This window comes from Staurois parvus, unplaced genomic scaffold, assembly GCF_062004578.1.
Source record: "Staurois parvus isolate SC_StPar_1 unplaced genomic scaffold, SC_StPar_1.0 ptg000147l, whole genome shotgun sequence".
NCBI classification, from domain to species: domain Eukaryota; kingdom Metazoa; phylum Chordata; class Amphibia; order Anura; family Ranidae; genus Staurois; species Staurois parvus.
This window is the reverse complement of record NW_028317943.1, coordinates 20,407,074-20,426,432: the sequence shown is the minus strand read 5'-3', so window position 1 is coordinate 20,426,432 and position 19,359 is coordinate 20,407,074. Positions and strand designations below refer to the sequence as shown.

At 42.5% G+C, this 19,359-nt stretch overlaps 1 protein-coding gene across 2 annotated transcripts in view; it reads right to left on the bottom strand.

The window, feature by feature from the left end:
- Positions 1-18,939, bottom strand: part of ZFC3H1 (zinc finger C3H1-type containing) — a 109,970-nt gene extending 91,031 nt beyond the window's left edge. Inside the window, exons 1-3 of one of the 2 annotated variants that reach the window (XM_089674102.1) lie at positions 18,446-18,939; positions 5,453-5,938; positions 679-740 (exon numbers count right to left, since the gene is read on the bottom strand). In XM_089674102.1, coding sequence (XP_089530228.1) covers positions 679-740; positions 5,453-5,938; positions 18,446-18,806 — 909 coding nt within the window. In that variant the 5' untranslated portion in view covers positions 18,807-18,939. The remainder of the gene's footprint in view (positions 1-678; positions 741-5,452; positions 5,939-18,445) is intronic. The other variant, XM_089674103.1, reaches the window with a different exon arrangement.
- Positions 18,940-19,359: the final 420 nt, after the last annotated feature.

Here is a 19,359-nt window from a genome sequence, read left to right as displayed (position 1 = left end):
ATATTAAATGCACTGCAAACATGTCACAAACATCCCTATGGCTTTTACAATGCATTTAGAAAGTGTTACTAGCCGAGATAACACAAATCCATACAATAAAAATATCAACACGGAGCGGACATCTGGCAGGTGCTTTTTAAAACCGCGCCATTGATGTATTTTAACAAATGAGGTTGTATTAATAGGCGCTCAAATTTCTTTGCACACCTAAATGAACCCTCAGAATGTGGGTAGGTGTCAGTTTTGTTCTGCAGCAGTGAGCTTTTTGATCTGTTTTATTGGTTTTAACAATCAGTGCACACAAAAAAAAGGTGCAAATAATGCCCACGCAGGGGCAGGGCCTTGGCCCAACAGAAAAAAAGTAAATACAAACTAAATAGGGAAGGAGAGGGAAGGCAGGCGGACCGGATCAGAACGTCCATGTGAAAGGGGCCAAAAGAGGAACCTAGAAAACTCTGTTTGACGTGTTTATATATGTCAACCAACTGTAGCTTTTAGACCTCAACTTGAGCTGAATTTTGGTTGAAAAAGCAGCACACCTAAAATATTGCAGTTCAGTCCTTTACTGTTTAGTTACTTTGGATAAGGTAAAATGTGTATAAAAAGGGAATATTGTTAAGCCAGGCATGTTACATGTGATTCTGTTCATTATTATCAATTCTAGAAATAAAGACATACCTCATTTTTGGTATCTGTAGTGCTGCTCTCAGGGGTCACTGTCTGATCAATTTTATCAAGTTCTGGAAAAAAAAAAAAAAAAATCAGAAATGACAGAAAAACTCTAGCAATGCACATAATGGCATTTTACCTAGCTTCAATGTTTATTTAGAAATAATGCTTTAGGACAATAAAGGAGAAGTTAACCTTTTCAGACAGAATTTTCCTAATAAATAGAAGCGTTTCCAGTGCCATTTGTGGCCCAGCCATCCCAATGGGCTTTTCTGTCACTTACCTCATCCACAGGACATTTAATTTTTTGTCAGTTTTTGTAAGATTTTGAAAGGATTGTCAGATTGCATAATTTCCTGTAGATGGTCTCTCAGCATTCACTTCCTATAGGCCACCTCTATGAAGCCTTCATGTCCTTGTTGCATCACAGAAGAGGATCTGATAGGGTGTTCACCACTCTGGACCACACCTCAGCTATGCAGTACAAGGTCCTGTCTGATTTGATACAAATGGAATAGATTGTTCAGGTGTGTCCTATTCTAGAGTTCTGGTAAATCTAAAGGCAATTGTACAGATTGCATAGTGTATGGCCATCTTTATAAAAGTACATAGTAGGGAGTGGATGGAGACACTCAGTTGTCAGGCCCTGTACACATCTCCATGTAGTGAAGACTCACATTCCTGCATGTTCTGGAGCGTTTTCAGTCGTCACACATAGGGCATTCACATGAATGGGCTGCTATACATGCAACAATTGCCTCAGAAAAACTCCAGAACTTTTTTTTGGAGCGAAGCACGGTGTATTACTGAAGTTTTTGATGCATTTGCTTCACTTGGGGTGCCTTTAACATGTAATGACAGCATAAACATGATGCACTATTGCAGCGTGTTTCTGAAACGCATGGCAAAGCACGCATTTTCTGTGAAGATCACTATGCTTTCGGGAAACACACAGATGTGACTGAAGCCTCTTTGTTCTGTGTAAATGCACCTACTTCACTTTCAGGCCCCATACACACAGTAGAGGGAGCGCATGTTTCTTGGCTCATTTTTGCAGTGACACACATAGGGCATCCCATTGACATCTATAGGCTGAGTTACACGTGACAAAGTAGCTCATAAAACATTTTGTTGTGATGCGAGTTGCATTTATTACTGCACGTTTTGCTGCATTTCTCACCCATTTCTTCATGTGGCAAAATATGTGCTGGTTTCTGTGCCGTTAATTAATGACACTGAAAGTGCAACTATTTAGTTTTACGTGTATAATTGTGGCCATACACTATACAATCCGATTGTGCAATCTCCTTTAGATTTCCCAAAACAGTATAAAAGAACGACACAGCATCTATCCAATCACTCTATATCCAATCAAGCAGGCCCTTGCATTACATCAGGGGTGTCCCATGGGATGCATGCGGCCTGAGCCCATTTGAAGGGATGCTGGGGTAGCCAGGCAAATGCACATGGGGAGAGATCCTGGAGATGCTGTGAAAAAAATAATTGATGAGTGAAGGGTGTGCACTAATGAGGTCAGTGCAGGATTTGTGTGCTAATGAGATCAGCTGGTAATCTGCTTCCAGGGTCCTACTGACTCCTCTGTCTATATTCCAGGAATTGAAAAAGCTTTCTAAGAAATTTACCTACCAAGGTCTAAAGTAAGGCATAACTCTCCAGGTTAAAGAGAGCTTGATTATTTTTGCAACTGAGGTACGTTAATAGTATATTGGTGAATAGGGGAGCTGGATTTTATTAAAAACACGCACACACACACCAAACTTAGCCTTTAAAACCTTCTGCATTAACAAAAAAGAAAAAGTAAGATTTTGTACTCTCCATAAAGTCATTTGTTGTCTTGTGCACAGAGGGACAAAGGAACCGGAAGATGGTCTGAGCCACCTAAAGAGATCTTGGAATTGAAAGCGAATATCAGGTAAAGGGGCTGGACCCTCCAAAGAGAACAGGGCTCTGGAAAAAGGCTTCTAACTACTTATCAGTTGGGTCCTTGAAGACAGGTATAGTAAACGTTTGTTAAAAATCCACCCAATGGACAATCCACAGTGGAAACTGACCACTTTTGCACAAAATTTTCAAACAGAAGGCCAACAAGTGCTTGGACAACAAATATCAGGATTTTTCCATTCCACGTAAAGAGAAATTTACAGTGCTTTGAAAAAGTATTCATACCCCTTGAAATTTTCCACAATTTGTCATGTTGCAACCAAAAATGTAAATGTATTTTTTTGGGGATTTTATGTGATAGACCAATACAAAGTGGCACATAATTGTCAAGTGGAAGGAAAATGATAAATGGTTTATCAATTTTTTTTTACAAATAAATATCTGAAAAGTGTGAGGGATCTCACTGTTAAAAGGTAGCAGTCAGGAGAAGGGTGCAAAAGAAATTCCAAGGCATTGGATATACCATGGAACACAGTGAAGACCGTCATCATTAAGTGAAGAAAATATGGCGCAACAGTGACATTACTAAGAACTGGATGTCCCTTACAAAATTGATGAAAAGACGAGAAGAAAACTGGTCTGGAAGGCTGCCAAGAGGCCTACAGCAACATTCAAGGAGCTGCAGGAATATCTGGCATGTACTGGCTGTGTGGTACATGTGATAGTCTCCCATATTCTTCATATGTCTGGGCTATGAGTTAGAGTGGCAAGATGGAAGCCTTTTCTTACGAAGAAACACATCCAAGCCCGGCTAAATTTTGCAAAAACACATCTGAAGTCTCCCAAAAGAATGTGGGAAAATGTGTTATGGTCTGATGAAACCAAGCTTGAACTTTTTGGTCATAATTCCAAAAGATATGTTTGGCGCAAAAACACCACCGCACATCACCAAAAGAACACCATACCCACAGTGAAGCATGGTGGTGGCAGCGTCATGCTTTGGGGCTGTTTTTCTTCAGCTGGAGTTGGGGCCTTAATCAAGGTAGAGGGAATTATGAACAGTTCCAAATACCAGTCAATATTGGCACAAAACCTTCAGGCTTCTGCTAGAAAGCTGAACATGAAGAGGAACTTCAAAAGTGAATTTATTATTTTTTTCTAAAAGGGGAACTTATCCTTTAAATATGCCTGTTGAAAGAGGAAGCAGAGAAAGCACGTTAAGCTGGTCATACATGGCTTGAATTTTGGACGATTCTTGCTCAACTGGCCAGATTCTGACCCATGTGTTGCCCCTGTCAGCATCACCTGGCTCAACAAACCGATTGAAAAACTGAAGGAACTGGGTGGAAAATTGTCAGCTGAACAGTCACTCCATCACCTTAGATGCAGTCATAGTTAGGTTTTCAAACAGCAGTGGGCATAGCAGCCATCAAAGTACAATAGCGGACAGTGAAGATTCCACATATGAAGTACGAAGTATTTTTTGGCTGTCTCCCCTCAGTTTTCACCTGGTGATCTGGCTAGTAACATACCTCTTGTATTAGAATGCCTCCACTCTGGCTGAAAGAGCACAAGGGAAACCTTTTGGACAGCAACACTGTCAGACTTTTTTTTTTTTTTTTCGGGGGGGGATCAGATGCACTGGCAGATTTAGATACAGTAACAAATTGAAGCTGAGCTCCAGCTACCACTCTTTCAGCAGTTACAGCAATAGCTTTAGGATAAAGGTTTTACATAAATAGAATAGAAGCTGATCATTATAAGCACCCCTCTCAGTGGTAAGTTGTTTGTCTCATCTCTAACGGAAATATCTTGGAAGGAAGCTTGTTCTTTTGAAAAACAACAGACTGTTACTGACCAGATCACTCGACGAACATAGAAGAAAAAAAAGGTCAAAAAAGAAAACTAATGCAGCCATCACATCTAAGAATTGGTAAGCTGCAATATATTAAAAGGTTTGCTTTTGGGTTTAATACTGCATTCATTTTCACTTATTCAGTCCATGGGCTGAGCAAGAGAAATCTATGTGTTTTTGGCTAGCATTACTTACGATATGCTGTGTCCATTCTGACAGCTGAAGATTACAGCATACTTTAGAGCTTTATTTTAATAGTATTAGTAACTCAATGACTTGTTTTACTTGTTTCCTAGAACACGCTATATCTAAAATGTCACATTTTGATTTATATATATAGTATAAAACTTAAGGCAAAACTTTTTTTTTTTTTTTTAAAGTCTTGAATAGTGAGTGGAGAGGGATTACAATACCTGCCAGGTTTGTATTGCGTCTGAGCGCCATTATGTATATGCACCCTCTGTTATTTACAGTTCTCGCCAAAAGTAAAAAGAAAAGAAAGTCCCAAATTTTGTGTAACAAGAACAGAACAAGAGGAGAAATCTTCCAGTTCTATTGATTTTGGTGACAATCAGGGATTAACCATGGAAGGATTTTCTCTCGCTTTCTGTTGGGGCTTTGGGACAGCAAGTAAAGGGAATTCTTCCCAACAGGATAAAACACCTGACAGGGGTTATAACCTCGTTTACTCCATAGAAAATAAAAACAAAAAAAAAAAGAAAGAAAAAGATTTGCCTATAAATCTACAACATACTAGCTTCTTTCTTCCCTTGGGAACTGTGTAGACAAGGATATCGTGGCAATCATGCTCCCATGTCTTAACTATTTCTATGGCTAGCACAAAAAAAAAAAATCCCATGATCAAAAAATTCACCCGAGGACCTTTTTACTAATATAAATATAGAATTGAAAGAAGAAAGCATACTGCAATTAAGGAAGGAGAGACAAGAACTATGACAGGGAAACTACCACAGCCTTCTTCAGCTAAAAAAAAAATTATTCAAACCTGTATTGGCACTACTGTACCTGGTTCAGGAGTTTCAGGGTCACTGGTAATTACAACCGAGCTGGATTCTTCCTCAATACTTTGTTTCTTCTTGTCAGTAATAGGTTTTAATTTTTGTCTAAGAGGTTTAAGCTCAAAGGACTGGAAAGTCTTCACTGGTGGTTTCTCCTCCACAGATGGCTCCAGATTCACCGCATCACCCGTAGGACATTCTTCCTTCACAGGGGTTTCTACAGTGGTTTCCGTAACACTTTCTTGTTCTTTACTATGCTGTTCTTTACTATGCTGTTCTTTACTATGCTGTTCTTTACTATGCTGTTCTTTACTATGCTGTTCTTTACTATGCTGTTCTTTGAGAGCTTGTTTTTCATCCTTATTAATGGATTCAAGTTCAAGTTTTATCTGCTTATATTTTAAAAGCAGATCTTCAAAGCTCTCCTCTTCACAGTTTTCATTTTTTGATGAATGACTAGATTTTCTAGGTGGAGATCTAACAACACTTTTAACTGAAGAGAACGTCAAGGAAACAACGTTTATTCTTAAACTATTAAAAATAAACATAAATAAAGCATCCTGATGTAAATATGCTTATCAGTATATGTCAATATTTTAAAACCAATGTTTTCTCTATATGTGAAGTTGATTTAAAATGTATATTTGTATGACGATATAAAAATATTTTAATGCAATTATTTATTCTTACTCTGCATACCAAAGGATTTTTTTTTTTTTTTTAACATTTGACCAGCAGCAGAGGACTAGAAGCTCCTCCTGCCACTGTTTCCCTGCAAACAGGCTGCGAAAAAGCTGGGACATGTGACAGCCGTATATCAACTAGGAACAAAGGTACTTCGATATTTTTCATTAAAATAATTAGTGTCATCATCCAAATACAGAAATAGAAAGGATAATGTAAATTAAACAGTGCTTGTTTAGTATCACTTTAACCGCTTGCCTGCCACCCTATAGTAGAAGTACTGCTACAGGGCGGCAGGGCTGCACAAAATCACGTATATATGTGATTTGCATTTCCGTGAGGGTGGTGGCTAGGGATGTAAATCACCGAGTTCCAGCCAGAGATTCATCGGGCAAAGTGGACAGGGGGGAGACCTGTGTGTAAACAACACAGGTCTGTCTCCTGCCAGAAAGGACATGATGCATAACAGAGAAACACAAAGCAGCATGTCTCCCTAGTAAGGCTCTATGTACCCCTGACCGCCGGCGGGTAAACGCCAATCACGGCAAAATGCAGCAACCACAGAACCGCGATTTTCCCGCGTTTTGCGGTTTCCCACAGTCAGCGGTCAAAATGTTCCTATCCTGAACATGATTCTTCCTCGTTCAGGACAGAGAGGTTTAACCTCACCTAAAACGTGGCAGCTCCTAAACTCTGCCAAAAACCTATGTGTATATGAACACACAGGCCTTTATGGAGTTGAGTTTAAGAGATTTTCAAAAAGATGCCAAAATCTCCAAAACTCGAGTTTAGGAGCTGCTCATGTACATGAAGCCTAACACACACACAGCACAAAATGTAAAATAGCACACAGTTAACCCTTTGATCTCCCCAGATGTTAACCCCTTCCTGCCCAGTGTCATTAGTACAGTGTCAGTGCTATTTATTAGCACTGATCACTGTATTAGTGTCACAGGGTATGTCAGTGGCAGTTAGTTCCCACCCAGTGTCGGAATTCCCGCCGCAGTCTCGCTATAAGTCGCTGATCGCCATCATTACTAGTATAAAAAAATAAATAAATAAAATTCCAGTGTATATACCGCCATTTGTAAACGCTATAACTTTCACGTAAACCAGTTAATTTACACGTATTGGGATTTATTTTTTTTTTAGCAAAAACAAGTAGCAATACATTTTGGCCTAAATTTATGAATTTGATTTATTTTTTTTACTGGATGTTTTATAGCAAAACGTCAACAATATATATATTTTTTTTCAAAATTGTAGGTCTATTTTTTGTTTTTAGCGCAAAAAACAAAAGCAGAGGTGATCAAATACCACAGAAAGAAAGCTCTATTTGTGGGAGAAAAAAGGACATACATTTCATGTACAGTGTTGCATGACCGTGCAATTGTCAGTTAAAGTAACAGCACCATATCTCAAAAAATGGCCTGGTCAGGAAGGGGGGGGGGGGGTATATCCTCTGATGGGCAAGTGGTTAAAGTCAACCGACACCAAATATTAGCATATGTACACAACAGCAGAATTGGGTAGCTTCCTGCTGAAATGAAACTGCTAAAATAAAACTACAAATGAGAAAAAAAAAGACATTTTAACACAAGCTAGTCATGGGCACTGTTAAATCAGAAAAAAAGAAAACGGTTAAAGTGTTAAAATCAGAGCAAAAAGCAGGAATTTGCATACCATGGATTCAGGGCTCCTAAGGTGCTCAACAGAAAAACTGAGTGAAGGCACCTTATGGTGCCCACTACAGGGGCCATTTTGGGTAGAAAAACTCACTTCAAATGTGTTGGCTCAGCACAAAGTTTAACTGTTGCTGTTTGATCATAGGTTACTTTAGGGCTAGAAAGTCAGGTTACCCTGTCAGGATAGAAAATGGGAGCAATCTTCCATGATTTGTTTATGTAGTGGTGCAGGGGCCAGCAGATGGAACCACAGTGTTCAGCAAGGGACCAGGCCTCCAACACACCTAAAAGTATTGCTTGCCAACAGCATCCTTAGCTCCTGAATAAAGCAAAGTTTGGTGTGACTGCTCACCCACCAGACAGGCAAGTAAATCTAATCACCTTTTATAGGGTGCTCGTACCCTAATTTTTGCAGACTAGCAACAATCACTTTAAAGCAATCCCAATAGTTATCTAAAAAAAAAAAAAAAAAATCTAACTGGCAGGTACCTGCAATAGGCAGCTCTCAGAACAGAAGATAAGGTAAAGGTCCACTTTTTGTTAGGGATACACCTTATACTGTTCAGAATATGTAGAATTAGCCTGTGACTAGAACTGTAATATTTCTTTGCCAAACATATTTTCTCTTGCACACATATAATGTAAGTTCAGCAAATAGGGGTCAGTCCAGCACAGAGAATGATCAAAAACCAGCCAAGGCCCAAAGATCCAGGAGAAAAGAACATATATGATGGTGCTCCTGGATTGTAGGAAACACAACTTACCCGAGGGCCCAGTCTCTATCCAGCGCTGTACCCAAGGGCAGCATTGCTTTGTCTCTCTCCTTCCTCACTGGACTTCATGAGAGCAGCAGGAACAATTGGCTTCTGCTGCTGTCAATTAAATCCAGTGACGAGGGAGTGGGGGGTGGGTCCAAGTTGCACTGTGTGTCAATAGACTTGCTAGGGCTTGCTATGGGGGCCCTTGGGGGGGGGACCAGGAGTGCTGGTAGAGGCTAGAAGAGAGAGTGGGGCTGCACTGTAAAACCATTGCACAAAGCAGGCAACATTTATCTTTTCAAAAAAATAAAATTCCTTTAAACTGAGAGGGCGAGGTTTTGAAACAAAGTGCATTTGTTTTTTCTGTTGAAGGAGGAGCCAACCATTATTCAGCTAGCTGTACTGGAAGAAGACTGGAGAAATATAAAGAATGTGTTGCTCTGTTGCCTAGGGCAAACATTGACATTTTTGCTTTTTTAGTTACAGGTTGACTTGGGCTCTAGGTTGTGGATGAAATATTTCAGGTCACCATTCTGGAATAGTCTCTTGCAACCCTTTTTCTTTACATATTTACAAATAGATTCTGGCTCCCATGGTTCTCATCAATTCCTAACCCTTTCGGCCAATGACTATTTTCTTTAGCAGATGCCAGAAACTGACTTGCAGTGCTTTTCAACAAACAGAAGACCTCCATCTGTCAAATGTGCTGTAGAAGAAAAAATATATTGTAGTATGCTCCTTTTAAACCAATTGCTTTACAATGAAAGACAAGTGCTGACAAGAGAACCTGTAAATAACTGGCCTATGAACCGGCAGTGCCTGCTATAGTCAACTAGCCCATTAGTGAACTTTAAGCACATAACTGGGGGAATAAAATGAACAAAAATAACTGCATGATCAGAGACAAAGACAACTGTCTGCAAACATTTTAGTGGGTCACAGCATAAAGAGGAGTTTGTGGAGTGCTTGTGCATTTGCTCTGGCACCCGATGGGCTTCAGTAATAAGCACCAAGCAACCAATTTTGACACACTGTGCTATTATATTTTCAGAACAGTCTGTCCTCCTAAATTTTGACTGCTGTGGGCAGAAAACACTACACTATTCTACATTTAGACAAAGAATCCACTAAATTTGAAAATTATCTTTAAAAATCTTCAGATAACAAAAACAAATCTTGAAGTGGTATTAATCCAAAATTTTTTATATTTTTACAATATTACCTAATCTTAGGTGTGGTGGCTACATTCGTTTTTTTAGGATTTTTCCCCTCTGTTTTTACTAGATGGCCAGTAACAAACCCGCTGTATTAGAGTGCCCCAACTATGGATGAAGAAGCACAGGGGGCACCTTTGGACAGCAGCACTGTCAGTCTGGGGCAAGGGAAGTGTCAGATATACTAGAAAATTTAGAAACACTAACAAATTGAAGACAAATGTCAGCTCACACTGCAATTACAGCAACATTTTTTCCTTTTGGGATAACATTTCTACATGAATAAAAAAGTGGATTATTTTAAGCACCCCTATCAATGTTAAATCATTTGTCTCATACCTGTAAACTAATACATCTAGAAGACAGATTTCTCTTAAAAAACAGACTTACTGGCTGGATCACCAGATGAAATTAGAAGAAATTCTAAAAAAAGAAAACTAATGCAGTCATCACATCCAAGAACTGTTCAGTTTGCTTTTGGATTTAAAGCTATACTAAAAATTCATTTTTTTTTTTTTAGCATGACGGTAAAAAACCTTGAGCCTTTTACAACTGCTTTAATACTGCATTAAAGGATACTTTAACAATTTTAGCCACAGCTGTCGTAGCTGGATATCCCTCGTGGGCCAGGGCAACTTTAACATTTGCACTTGGGCCTTTGGTGATTAACCACTTCCAGACTGGACACTTTTACCCCCTTCCTGACCAGGGCAATTTTCAGCTTTCAGCGCTATCACACTTTGAATGACAATTGCGCGGTTATGCAACACTGTACCCAAATGAATTTTTACCATTTTTTTGAGACAGATAAAGCTTTATTTTGGTAGTATTTATTCACCGCTGGGATTTTTATTTTTTTTGCTATGTAAATGAAAAAGTCCAAAAATTTAAAAAAAAAGTGTTTTTTTTTTATAAAATTTTGCAAATAAATAATATTTCATCATAAATCTTGGCCAAAATTTATTCCATTATCTTTTTAATAAAAAAAAAAAATCCAAATTAGTTTATAAGTAAAAATTATAATTTTTAAACTTTTTTTTTTACATTTTTAATTAATTTTTACTTTTTTTTTTTACATGCTGTCACCCTAGCAGTACAGTGTCACCATGGTGCCACTGTACTACTTGTGGGGGGTGATGAAGATTTTTTTTTTTTTTTACACATTGCTTTTACACCCATATAGGATGTAAAAGCAATCATTTCTCTTTCCCTCTGTCTGCATTCATGCACTCATTGAGAAGTACTGAGTGAGCTGCGATTGGTCACAGCTTGTTACATGGTACAAGGCTGTTGTGAATAGCCTTGTACCATGTGACCTCTGTGATCATTCCCAGAGGTCACACGTAGTAAGCAATGATGTCACAACTGACATCTTGCTTCCTACTTTGCATGTGATCACTGATTGGCCAATCAGTGATCACATGATCGGGACCTCGTACAGAGGTCCCGTCCGACGATCGGTGTTTCACTGTGTCCGGAGGACACAGCGGGCACCAAATCGCGGTGCTGCACGCTCCCAGGGAGCGCGCACAAGCAGGGTGTGGGGAGGCCGTTTATAAACGGCCATCCAACCCTGCACTGCCACCGTCCGGCCGTTTATATGCAAACGGCCGGTCGGGAAGTGGTTAAAAAAAAGTAACATTCATTTGGGGAATTTATGAAAAACTGGAGCAGCTATGCATGGTAACTAACTAACTTCAATCTTCAGCTTGCCCAAGTAAAACACACCTTCACTCAAAATTGAAAGTGCCACTTAGCTTCCTATCACTTCCTCTCAACACGTTTGCACTGTGCGTTTGTGTTTTACAGGGAGCCTATAGCCACTCCCACATTTCTCACCAAGGCGAAAATTACATCACTCGGTTGGCCACATGTTACACGTCGCAGGAGGCTGCAGAACCTCTAAGCCATGCAACAATATTTGTAGCTGCTAACTTTTCATTATTTGCAGTCATTGTGGAGCAATTTATCATCGAAATTCATAGCAGAAGCACGGAATTCCTTCTTTCAGCAAATCAAACGACCATGTCCCCCCCCCCCTCCTATCAGAGCACCTGTTCTGTATTCACATTAAAGTTGAAGTAGGGCCAAAGCTCTTTTGGCCCTACTTTTCCTAGAGATCACAGGAGTGCACTTTATTCTGGCAATACTGAGTTGGTCCAGACCTTGAAGAGATCCAGACTTTGAAAACGGGATCCATCCAAATGCCTTGATCGTCAGCTGGCTCATCCTCTCAGTGAGCTGCTGAGAGCCTGAGCTAGCTGATCCCACCCTCTAGTGAGCACTGGAGGGGCAGAAGAAAGTCACCTGCTTTCTGATCACTGAAGACTGAGTGCTTAATGATCAGCGGTCTTTGATCGCTCAGTTCTCAGTCCTAGAGGTGGTAGGGAACAGATGCTGCATTCACCAAGGTGATTACAATGTTTTTTTTTGTTTTTTTACAATCCCAAACATCACTTTTAGAAAGTAGAAGGCTGCAAAGACACTGCTGGAAGGAGGGAGCTCAGCTCAAAGTGAGCTGAGCAGCTAAGTTAATTTTCAATTGACTTCAGTACTTTGAAGAGTGCAATTAACTTTGGTTACAAATTGTTCCAGTTCCTGTAGTTACAAATGTCTGTAGGGGCTTATTTTAAAGCTAATTTTCTGCTTACATGAACAAAGACTAGCCCTTGTGTTCTCTTTAAAGAGACATGATCTCCACATTGTGATTTCCAAAACACAACTCACACTTATTGCTACTATTCTAACTAACTTAAGCTGGGCAAAGATGGAACGAAACTCAGCCAGTTCAACAGGGTCTGTCCAAATTTCAATCCATGCATGACCCGTGTGGTTGATCTACCGACTTCTGTTGAACCAGCCTGTTGGAAAACGTCCCCTCGATCTGTGCTGCAGGCTGATCTGTGTATTCTGAAGGCAGGTTAGTCTCCCCGCTGTCAGAATACAATGACAAAACATAGCTTCCCAATCCAACTTGAAAGTGTGGATGGGGAAATTGGGTCCGTTTATTTTTTTTGCATTCAACCCGTTGAAAGAGAGAAAAACTGAATCATCCACGGCCAGCTTTACTTCAGCACGTGTAACATATGGTTGTCACGTGAACAACGCCTTTCCTATGGTTCCTCTTCCACATAGGAAGGGGTGTGTCAATTTATTAAGGGGGTTGACATCACACAATGGGGCAGTAAGGCTGGCCATACATTGCTTGAATTTTTGCCGATTCCTGTTGAATTGGCTGAAATTTGAGCAGTGTATGGCCCTGTCAGCACAACTCAATTTTACAAAAAGTTGACTGTTCAACTTTTGTTGAAGATGCCTGCCTGAAAATTGTCAACTGAACAGTGCTTGCATCCAGTCAGAGGCAGGCAATGTTTGGTTTTTCTGACAGCTCCTTCAGCCGCTGTGTGAATGCAATAGCCTGTCAAGGGAATATGTTAAGTTTCCTTTGTTCCATCTGCAAGCTGAACAAAAGAAATGTATACCATATGTGTATTGCCAGCTTAAAGTGTATCTCCACTTTTCCAATCAAATTTGAGAAAACCCCACTATATGTTTGTTATGCGTTTTCATTCAGGCAGCATACTTTTTTTTTTTTAACTCCACTTTGGTGGGGAAAAAAACAGCAAATAAAAAAAATAGCATAGTATAAACAATTGCTACACAAGGCATGTTGTAATGTAGTTATTAAAAATGACCTTTCCTTTTAAATCTGCAAGGATGTAATTTTCTGTAAAATTCAATGCAATACGGCAACCTGAAGGTATTCTGTACACATCTGGTAATGTAATTTCCTGCTTGTGTGATTGGCTCATGGATTTTCCTAGAGGTCTGCACTAAGATACAAGTCAGATTTAGGCAACCTCTGCAAAAAAATTCATTTTTGTGAGATGCTATCACTTCTAAAGGGATGCACACCCTACAACTTTCCTCATTAAAACCCTGCAAGTGCATCAGCTGATTAAATAATGAACGTCAGTACCCAAAAAGACACAGAAGAAAAAACTGATTTTTCCTCAGAGCAGAAACAAGTTGGACTCAGAAGAGTTTGCTTTAATCCTTGTGATGTACATAGATCACCCAGAGTGGAATATTTTAATTAAAAAAAAAAAAAAGGGAGTTACTCTACCCTCCTCACTCCTACTCCACAGCCTGAAGCCCTGTGTGCACAGGCCAAAAATTGTCTGCTTCAGTCAGAGCGTGATGTCATCAGCCTGTCTCAGCCAATCAGACGAAACTTTGTATGCATTCACAGAGACCGACTCTGCATTGTTTCGGGTGTGAGACAGAAGACTCCGTCTCACAGCCAGAACTGTGTACTGTATGTAGCCGACGCTACATACAGTTCATACAGAACATATAGCCGACCCTAAATACAGTTCTTAGAGCCAAGGCAGCAGCTAGTGAAGGAATTAGTTTGTTTGGACTAAGCTGGTCTAAACAATCTACTTAAAGGGAAAGGAAACCTGGAAATCAGCTTTAAAAGCACATTACCGTATTTTTCGCTCCATAAGACGCACCTGACCATAAGACGCACCTAGGTTTTAGAGGCAGAAAACAGGAAAAAAAAAATTCTGAACTAATGGACTGCAGACATAGTAGAGGAGATGACCAGAGACTGCGGACAGCACAGGGATGACCAGAGACTGCGGACAGCACAGGGATGACCAGAGACTGCGGACAGCACAGGGATGACCAGAGACTGCGGACAGCACAGGGATGACCAGAGATTGTGGACAGTACAGGGATGACCAGAGACTGCGGACAGTACAGGAGATGACTGCTGACCTTTGGGGAGGGAGGGGGAGCGGGTACCTGAATTTGACAGGTACCCGCTCTTCCGCAGAGTTTTTTTTTTTTTTTATCTTACCTGTTCCTCTATCCAGTCGCGCACTGTCTTCCCGGCTTCTGTAGTGTGGGCGCTCGTCGGACAGCCGGATGCCCAGTGCGCATGCGCGAGAAGCGCTGCGCTTTGTGATTGGTCCGGCGGCTTCTGGGATCTGTCATGTGTCCCAGGTACCGCCTTACCATTCACAAAGAGCAGTGCTTCTTCCGCATTGGCACTTGGGACCCGGCTGTCACGCACACTACAGAAGCCGGGAAGACAGCGCGCCGCTGGATAGAGGGACAGGTAAGGTCCCACTGCAGAGCTGAGGGCCGGCCCGGTATTCTGACACGGCGGCGGTGGAAATACCGGGCCGGCCGATCTATATTTGCTCCATAAGACGCACTGACATTTCCCCCCCTTTTTTGGGGGAAAAAAAGTGCGTCTTATGGAGCGAAAAATACGGTAAATTTTTAAGTACTTTCGAACGACATTCAAAAGTTGTTGAATGTACTAAGAATTTTTCTACAAATGTTTGTTATAAAATCTGCTAGTGTTTTAGGCCCCTTACACACGGACATCCTGTATGTCCATTTTTCATCTCTTTACAGATTAAAAACGGACACCCATGTATTTCTATGGACTAGCAGATATAAACAGTTGATCATGTGTCCGCATCCATTAACATCCATTTTTTTGAATGGAAGAAAACCCTATTTTTCTTCCGGTAAAAAAAAAAAAAAACAGAACAGACTAAACCGGACGAAAAACTGATCTGAACTGATCAAAAACAGACGTAAACTGATCCGTTATTTTCTTGGAAAAAGACGTTACTGAACTAATGAAAAAAAACAGAAAGTCCATGTGAAAGGGCCATAGCAGCTGATTGACCTGCAGTTCCCATAACATTGCACATGTGGTCAATATGACACCAGTCATTTGATAGCTTGACAGTTTGACTGCAAGTACAAGTGACAGTTATTTAAACATGTCTTGAATGTAACAGTTTTGAGAAACAGTTAAACCAATAGGTTTAGATCCACAACAATAAAAAAAAAAAAAAAGTCAGGTAGCAGTATGGCCTTCTGAACAGCTGCACCATTACCTCTGAAAAGCAGTCTGCCACCCAAGGGCTTGAGGACTTGTTCACACTTGCCAAAAAGCAACCTGCGTTCAGATCACTCTTTGGAGAGCATTTGTTAGGTGGAGAGGAGGCATTGTATAACCTCATCTGCTTTAACTCCTTGAATGCCATGATCAAGTGATATCAGCATCTCTTCCCTCTAGTAGGGAAAGTATTATTTTCCCCCAGGACTCTCAATCACCCTGTAATACACCTTGACTCTGTGACGGTCAGGATCTCTTCCCCCTAGTAGGAAAGGTATTATGTTCCACCCAGGGCTCTCCATCACCCTATAATACACCATGATCCTGTGACCAGTGATGTCAGGACCCCTCTCCCCTCTAGTAGGGAAGATATTATGTTCCCCCAGGACTCTCCATCACCCTATAATATACCATTATCCTGTGACCAGTGATATCTGGGCCTCTCCCCTCTAGTAGGGAAGGTATTATGTTCCACCCAGGACTCTCCATCACCCTATAATACACCATGACCCTATGACCAGTGATGTCTGGACCTCTCCCCTCTAGTAGGGAAGGTATTATGTTCCACCCAGGACTCTCCATCACCCTATAATACACCATGATCCTGTGACCAGTGATGTCAGGACCCCTCTCCCCTCTAGTAGGGAAAGTATTATGTTCCCCCAGGGCTCTCCATCACCCTATAATACACCATGATCATGTGACCAGTGATGACTGGACCTCTCCCGTCTAGTAGGGAAGGTATTATGTTCCCCCAGGACTCTCCATCACCCTATAATACACCATGACCCTGTGACCAGTGATGTCTGGGCCTCTCCCCTCTAGTAGGGAAGGTATTATGTTCCACCCAGGGCTCTCCATCACTCTATAATACACCATGACCCTGTGACCAGTGATGTCTGGGCCTCTCCCTTCTAGTAGGGAAGGTATTATGTTCCCCCAGGGCTCTCCATCACCCTATAATACACCATGATCATGACCCTGTGACCAGTGATGTCTGGACCTCTCCCCTCTAGTAGGGAAAGTATTATGTTCCCCCAGGACTCTCCATCACCCTATAATACACCATGATCCTGTGACCAGTGATGTCAGGACCCCTCTCCCCTCTAGTAGGGAAGGTATTATGTTCCCCCAGGACTCTCCATCACCCTATAATACACCATTATCCTGTGACCAGTGATGTCTGGACCTTTCCCCTCTAGTAGGGAAGGTATTATGTTCCACCCAGGACTCTCCATCACCCTATAATACACCATGACCCTATGACCAGTGATGTCTGGACCTCTCCCCTCTAGTAGGGAAGGTATTATGTTCCACCCAGGACTCTCCATCACCCTATAATACACCATGATCCTGTGACCAGTGATGTCAGGACCCCTCTCCCCTCTAGTAGGGAAAGTATTATGTTCCACCCAGGGCTCTCCATCACCCTATAATACACCATGATCATGTGACCAGTGATGTCTGGACCTCTCCCCTCTAGTAGGGAAGGTATTATGTTCCCCCAGGGCTCTCCATCACCCTATAATATACCATGATCCTGTGACCAGTGATGTCTGGGCCTCTCCCCTCTAGTAGGGAAGGTATTATGTTCCACCCAGGACTCTCCATCACCCTATAATACACCATGACCCTATGACCAGTGATGTCTGGACCTCTCCCCTCTAGTAGGGAAGGTATTATGTTCCCCCAGGACTCTCCATCGCCCTATAATATACCATGATCCTGTGACCAGTGATGTCTGGGCCTCTCCCCTCTAGTAGGGAAGGTATTATGTTCCCCCAGGACTCTCCATCGCCCTATAATATACCATGATCCTGTGACCAGTGATGTCTGGGCCTCTCCCCTCTAGTAGGGAAGGTATTATGTTCCCCCAGGACTCTCCATCGCCCTATAATATACCATGATCCTGTGACCAGTGATGTCTGGGCCTCTCCCCTCTAGTAGGGAAGGTATTATGTTCCCCCAGGACTCTCCATCGCCCTATAATATACCATGATCCTGTGACCAGTGATGTCTGGGCCTCTCCCCTCTAGTAGGGAAGGTATTATGTTCCCCCAGGACTCTCCATCGCCCTATAATATACCATGATCCTGTGACCAGTGATGTCTGGACCTCTCCCCTCTAGTAGGGAAGGTATTATGTTCCCCCAGGACTCTCCATCGCCCTATAATATACCATGATCCTGTGACCAGTGATGTCTGGGCCTCTCCCCTCTAGTAGGGAAGGTATTATGTTCCCCCAGGACTCTCCATCGCCCTATAATATACCATGATCCTGTGACCAGTGATGTCTGGACCTCTCCCCTCTAGTAGGGAAGGTATTATGTTCCCCCAGGACTCTCCATCGCCCTATAATATACCATGATCCTGTGACCAGTGATGTCTGGACCTCACCTCTCTAGTAGGGAAGGTATTATGTTCCCCCAGGACTCTCCATCGCCCTATAATATACCATGATCCTGTGACCAGTGATGTCTGGACCTCTCCTCTCTAGTAGGGAAGGTATTAGGTTCCCCCAGGACTCTCCATCGCCCTATAATACACCAGGACCCTGTGATCAGTGATGTCTGGGCCTCTCCCCTCTAGTAGGGAAGGTATTCTATTACACGCATGTCCCAGTAATGACATGAGCTCTCCCTCTAACAGGGAAGGTATTATGTTCCACACATGCTTCCCCAGGTGGCGGAGGGATCCCCCCAATCTCAGTGCCGTACAGATGGAAGGATACGTTTCCGGGGGGACGGGGCTCTCCAGCTTCCCGGTCGGGCTCCTCCTGGCTTGCTACCTCGCTCCCCCCAGTCTCGGTCCCAGAACCTTCCGCCTCTCCCCCGTGAACGGAAGCGGCCCAGCGTGTCATGGCTGCGCTCCCAGAATGAGGGCCTGGAAGGCGGCGGCTGTGGAAGTCGGGGGGGCGGCCGGTAGCCGTGCGAGGGTCTCTGAGGACGGGGCCTGTAGTGTAGCGGTGGCCCTCGGCTGCTGGGCCGGTGCCGGACATAATGAGGGCTTTCGGGTCTCACGCTGTCATCGCTCAGCTCGCCGTCCTCCAGCTCGCCTTCCTCCCGGGGAGAAGCAGGCCGGGCGGCCGACATGGTTGTGGGTAGTCAGGTCCGTGGTGTACACCCGGAATCCAGTGTAATATTCCACTTCTCCTTCCACTACGGGAACCTGAGATAGCCAGGCCCCACCAGATCGATATTCTCGCGAGAGCTCCGCCGACGACTGACGTCACCGCGTGCGGAGATACAGCTGAGGAATGTACAGAAGTCACATGACACGGGGTCAGCCCTATGAGACGTGTGAAGATGGTGTAATCGGGAAATGAAATGATGTCAGCGTGGGAGAGAATCTTGTAATAATGCTGGACTATTTCCGGCAAGGGTGGGCCCTGAAAACACTAAAGAAACACAGAAAATTCGGTCAAAGTAGTACTGCAAAATTACTGATAGGTTGGAGATAGTCAGAGACTGAAGCTTTGTTACACGAGACGGTCAGAGACTGAAGCTTTGTTACACGAGACGGTCAGAGACTGAAGCCTTGTTACGCGAGACGGTCAGAGACTGAAGCCTTGTTACGCGAGACGGTCAGAGTTTGAAGCCTTGTTACGCGAGACGGTCAGAGACTGAAGCCTTGTTACGCGAGACG